The 6,011-nt window shown below is 44.6% G+C and overlaps 1 protein-coding gene across 1 annotated transcript; it reads right to left on the bottom strand.

The window, feature by feature from the left end:
• Positions 1-211: 211 nt before the first annotated feature.
• On the bottom strand, positions 212-5,066 carry npas4l (neuronal PAS domain protein 4 like). Its single transcript, XM_076165795.1, has 9 exons — positions 4,945-5,066; positions 3,971-4,134; positions 3,637-3,782; positions 3,454-3,553; positions 2,782-3,025; positions 2,583-2,692; positions 2,333-2,468; positions 936-2,197; positions 212-842 (listed from the first exon to the last, which is right to left on the bottom strand). The coding sequence occupies exons 1-9, from the start codon at positions 5,064-5,066 to the stop codon at positions 814-816; spliced, it is 2,313 nt and encodes a 770-aa protein (XP_076021910.1). The 3' UTR covers positions 212-813.
• Between the last annotated feature and the right edge of the window lie 945 nt (positions 5,067-6,011).

Here is a 6,011-nt window from a genome sequence, read left to right as displayed (position 1 = left end):
AGGTAAAGTACAGCTTAGGACTAATGGTGGCATTTAAATATTTACAGTGACAAATCAAGAGGAGAGCAGTGAGTTTCCATTTAGTTTTATTTACATTTTAAAAATGCAAAAGATGAATGTCATAACACTGCATATTCAGACGTGAAGAGTACCGAAACCATGAAAACAACATCTGGAATGTATAAGTAAGTTTAGGATTCAGATGGTTGTAAACAAACTATTGAAACTATTAGTTTTCATATTATTTTGTGAGCAAAAATGTTTAAGAAAATAATAATAAATACAAGTTATCCATAAAATTCAGACTTGGAATGAATTCAGAGGTTCCATTGAGGTAGGTGAGGTTGTGCACCTTTCTTCCTTTACAACATGCACACTGGGAAAACAGACACAAAGTAAACAAAGGACATTACCGCTTCATCTCAAAATTCTTAAGTGTCTTTTAAGGCAGTTTAAAACCAACAACCTCACTGTAATGTTGTGGCATTGTGGCTTCAATAAAGTGCTCAATAGTAAACTCAGTATTAGAAGGAGTTAGTATCATTCCTGCTGGCGTTTTAGTGTCAGACAGATTTGTAAAAGTACCTTTTTTTCAAGAAATATACAACACACACATACAGTGGAAGGATGACAGGAGTCGAAAAGAAAAGTTTGGTCTATAATTCAGAATCTACTTTAGATTCTATGGTACATTCAGATATGTAGTAGGCCACGTGGGGTTCCTTTGCTCACACACTTCTTTAAATCCAGTGAAGGAATATGGCCCTGACAATATGTCATACCAGAGGTAGCGCAGTAAGTCACAGACTTACTTCAGTACAGGTTTTCTTCAGCGAGTCCATCTGGAAAGAGGCCACAGGAGAATGTTAGTATAAATAAGTTCATGTCAAACATATCAGATAGACTCGGCAGCAGTACGGGAATGTGGACATTACCTTTCTGAAGGTTATGCTGCATGTAGTGGCTGAGTTGATGCAACCCAGTGCTTTGGTCATGGCTTCCCAACTGCAAAGTGAAAGGATCCATGGTGATATTGCCTGTGGTTAACTGCTCTGTTGGTAGGAAGTCCTCTGAGACGCTTGTGGGGACAGTGGCAGGTTCCCTGTGCAACTGATGGCTGACATCCCTATCACACACAAAGCCCTCCTGGTAGCTGTAGGAAACGAAACCGGGGCCGGAAGCTGCACCTTTCCCTGTGAACGGGTCCAGGTCTTTGAGGACGCTCTCAAACGGGCCATCATTGAGGGCTGCGTCACATTTGGGCGGCAGGCCTGCGGAGAGAGAGGGGCGTTGGGACCAGAGGCAGGTTGAGAAGAGGCTCTCAGAGGGCAGGTTCTGGAGCGAGCTCAGGGTGTGGTGCATGTCAAAACTGCTGGCCAAGGAGGAGATCTGCTGAGCCAGAATACTGATCTCTGCCTGCTCCCTCTCAGTGTACTCAAAGGACTCCTGCGACGTAGGAGAGGGGTTGGGGGTAAGAAGACTGGAATGTGTGGGTAACACATGGTGGGGAACATGATGCACAGGAGTGCTGCCCTCTTGTGGCTGCTCAAAAAGCGTAAAGTCATCTTGATGCAGAACACAGTCCACTGGGCTCTCACACATGTCAGACACAGACAGGCAGTCTGGAACTAATCGAGCATTGGATGTACAAGCTTGGAAATCATAGGTGGGAGATAAGGAGGGAGCTGGAGAGTGAACACTGAGCACACTGAAGGCTCCCTGGCCAAATGTTTGCTCAGTGGCTACATGGAGGGAGTCAGAGGGTGATGGGTGATGGGTGCGCCCAGCCTCTGGGTAGGTGTAATAGGAGGGAGAGTCCTCAGGGGAGGACAACCACTGATCTGTGCCGTCATGCACATCCATCAGGAAGTCAGAGCTGAGCTCCTCCCTCTGCTGGGGGGAATTGGAGGAGGCAGGGCTGTAAGGAGGGGTGAAGACAGCAGGGCTGTCTCCCAAGGGTGCAGGGGAGCCATCACCATGGGAGGAGGCACATGACATGCTGTATATATCTTTGTCAGAGTCGCTTGCACTACCGGCAAGGGGCTCTTCGCTTTGGCTGTCGGATGTTCTCTGTCTTTTAAAGCATTTGGTGTTGTAGCTATGAGGCTGAGCTACAGGTGGCGCTGTGTAGTGGCAGCAATTTGGCCTGAAGGCATCACTGCTGATCTTGTTCTGCAGAAATCTGGCCTCTGTTTCACTGGAAGAGCAAGAACACAGAGCAGATGAGTGAGATGAGTCGGCGTTTTTCCACATGATTATGAATTCATTAAGCATGGAAACATTTCATTACAGCCTCAGCCCGGATCTGCTGGGACAGTGAAGTCCATCACACCTGATGATGTAGTTAGTGCAGCTGATGCTCTGGCACTCAGCGTCCTTGTCAGCTCGGCTGTAGATCCAGACCCATGACAGATCCTTGCACTGAAGTCTCAACACCAGCTCTACTTGGAAGCCTTCATCTGCCTTCACTGCACGCAAAAAAAGATTGATGTTTTTTATCGTGCACATCACAAAAGTAAACATGATTCAGGAAACAGTTACGTTTTTTTTCTGCATCAAAATTCGACAGGCTGTATACTTACTCAAACTTTTATGAGAATCGGCACTCAGATAAAGGTCTTCAGGGTGGACCAGACTGTACCATGATCGACCACACATTTCTTCAACTGAATAGCCCAAAAAATAGGAAACACTGAAACAAAGAAAAGTCATGAAAATGTTATTCGGATTGTTGTGGCTCAGGAAAAAAACTACAATCACATTGATCTCTGCTGAACCTACCTGAGCCCCAGCTGGGTGAAGGTCATGTCAAGCTTGTGGGTGCTGTTGAAGCTGGGACAGAGGTGGGAGTCGGAGCTCCTCAGGCGGTTAACTGTGGGAGTGCAGAGGGCAACGAACAGAGGCTCCGCGTCGGGGCTTGACGGGGTCGGAAGCCGGAAGCTCCCTCGCACCAACACGGAGCAACAGTTGCCGTGATGGAGTCTGAAGGCCTTGGAGGCTTGCATACAGCACACAAAGCTCCTCTCTGAAGAATCACAAAAAAAGAGTTTGTGAGCATGAGTGGATGTAGTGGGAGGAATTTATATGAAGTATAAACAAACATGTTTCATAGTCAAATGTAGTTCAGCATTAAAGATAAAAAGGGCTCATTATCAAGACGAATAGAGTTTAGTGGTGTTGTGAAATCGTTTGTCATGCTTTAACATCTGCTCAAGGAAATATGAATATGCTAATGAACAAGAAGCGCTCAGATAAATGTAGAGGAGTGAAAAGTACATTTCTCTGGAATATTAGTGGAGAAGAAGCAGTGTTTCAAAAGGTCAATACTCAACTTAAGTACAGAATTTGAGTAAATATACTTAGTTCTCAGTCTCATACACATACAGATACAAGAAACTTAATATCTCTGCAGCTTTCAATTAATTTAAGGGATGTATAAGTATTTAAAATTACCTGATAATGAGTTGTTGCTAATGTCCAAGTGTGACTTAACAACATCTATGTCAGAGCGTTGGACCATCTCGTAGACGGTGTCTCCTTGGAGCACATCTACCTGGAAAAGATTTCACCATTAGCTGATCGGAGATGGCACCAGTGCTCCAAATAGGGATAAGAAGGAAGTTTCAAAAGTCTCACCATGGAATAACCGAGATACTGGGAAACGTTTTCAGACACATAGACCAGCCTCCCCTGGGCGGTGGTGACCAGGATGAAGCCATGCAGGGAGTGAAGACAGGTCTCATACGGCAGAACGCAGCCTGATCCCTCTCCAGCTGGGAGACCTGAAGGGAGCACAGAGTGAGTTCAGGCACCGTGTACATCTCTGCAGGTTCCCACATCTGTTATCTTTAATATATTCCCCCGGGTACTGCAAACTTAGTTCAACTTTGTTTGAAAACGACACAGGCTGAATGTTTGATTAGAAGTTCGAAGATGCTATAAAGACTTCTGGTGAAGTTGGATGTCTTACCTTGGAAGAGGACAGACTTCCTAATGTAGGTGCAGATGGCAGCCATGGAGTGCAGGTAGGAAAGACGCTCCCGGTCGTCCTGGGTGATGGGTAACAGAGCTTGCATATTCCGGATCTCGTTATTGATGTGGTCCCGTCGGGCCTTGGACGCCCCTTTGGTGGACCTGTGAGAAACCATCATCGCTGAGGTCAGGGGTGAAGATGACAAAAGCTAAAAAAAGCTGAAGCAAGTGAGCCCAATTGTCTCAGTACAGCCGGACCTGCATTTCACCAAATCTATCCGTCTATCCTGCTTGAAAAAATGAAATAAATGATTGACCTGAGCTGAAAAACTGCCCTAATAGAGAGCTCTGATGTCTCTGCACTAGGAGCTGAAACAGACTTTGAATATCAAGGGTTCCTATGGAAACTGCTGATATGAGAGGCTGTATGTGTGAGCAGCAGAAACGAGGGCTCTCAGTAGACTTGTGTGTGTGTGTGTCTGTGTGTGTGTGATCAGTGTCTGTCTGGGCCCATCCACGCTGAGCCGGGGGCTTTTATAGCTGCCAGGGCTTTCAGCGTGGGCGTCACACACAAGGGGAGGCAGGGCTTCTGCTGCTGCCTTCATTGCCTTATTAAGCGGGTGTCCTCAGAGGAGGGCACCCTACGTCACAAACACAAACAAAGTGCCAGAAAAGGAGATTTGGGGCGACACTATTGTATTTTTTTCTTACTGATTCTATTAACGGATATTAGATCACCTATCAATATTAAATACAACAGGCTCACAATTGAGTCTGACTGGCTTCAGAGGTTTGTAAAAGATTCCTTCTGGACTATTTCTGTGCAACTTTTTAGAGAGTTTAAGTGTCACTGCAGCTCGATCAATCACTATTTCACACACACTGGGCTGCAAAATCTAAAAATAACCCTGGTTATGTCTCAACCTTGTGGTGAGCTGTGATGTAGATGAGCAGAAGGGCTCTTTCACTGACCTGGATCTTCTGCAGAGGGGAGCACCATGGTGATACTGATGAAGATCCAGGTGATGACAATGATGATGATGAGAAGTGCAGGGAGATCTGATCAGACATTTGCAGGAAGCACAAATAGTCATTTTGATGCAGATATGGCCACCTGGAGGTTAAAAACACAGCTTAGTGTCACCACAAAAATTGTAAATTATTTGAATATAGATCGACCGAGCTAAGAGTTTAAAGGTCCACATGTGGATAAAGTGGAGTCTACCTTTGGAGGCTTAGGATGATGAGTGCAGAGCCCGTGTGCGTGTGTGTGTGCGTGTTCCTCTTTTAATAGCCCGACACGGCCGATGAGCAAGAATCAACACAAAACCGGGATTCTGTTACTTGTTGTGACGCCATGACAAATGATGGTCGGCTTATCTTTAGGCAAACGAGCCTAAAAATAACCCGCAGCTTGGACGCAGGCTACGATTCATCAGGGCTTATTTTCAAATCGAGTGAACTAATAAATGTCTCACATTCCACGAGACATTTTTTGATTCTTGGTACGTACAATTATGTTGATACTCGGCAAGTAATAGAATGGCAACTTATATAAACTACACCTATAAATTACCTTTTGAAAAAGCAATTTAAAAGGCAATTAAAAGTCAATGAGTTTATTTACTTGACAATTACATTACGGTGTCTGTTAATTCATATATTTATAATTACACTCGCATTCACCAATATTGTGGCGCGTTGTGAGCTACAACATGATAACATTAACTCTGAAATGTCTAAAAATCCCTCCACACCAAACCAAACTAGCTTTTAGCGCCTTCTATCTTATCATTTTGACAGTGTTTACAGCACAACAAAACTCAGATTGGCAAACCTATCTGGCAATGTATGACAGGAAGAAAGTCAACAAGTGGAATGGTGCAGATAGAGCAAAATTAAAGAACAAATATACAATATTGTTCTTAGGAAACAGAGCTAGAAACAGAGGGAAGCTTGACTTACCGACATTTGACAAACACAAAGCTCGACCAGAATACTTATTTCTGAGTCCTCTGGATGTGTAAGTGTGGATAACA

Source organism: Genypterus blacodes, unplaced genomic scaffold (assembly GCF_046128005.1).
Source record: "Genypterus blacodes isolate CSIRO-AG114 ecotype Tasmania unplaced genomic scaffold, CSIRO-AGI_Gbla_v1 ptg000012l_1, whole genome shotgun sequence".
Lineage (NCBI taxonomy): Eukaryota > Metazoa > Chordata > Actinopteri > Ophidiiformes > Ophidiidae > Genypterus > Genypterus blacodes.
The sequence above is the reverse complement of the archived record's forward strand: the minus strand, read 5'-3'. Positions and strand labels throughout refer to the sequence as shown.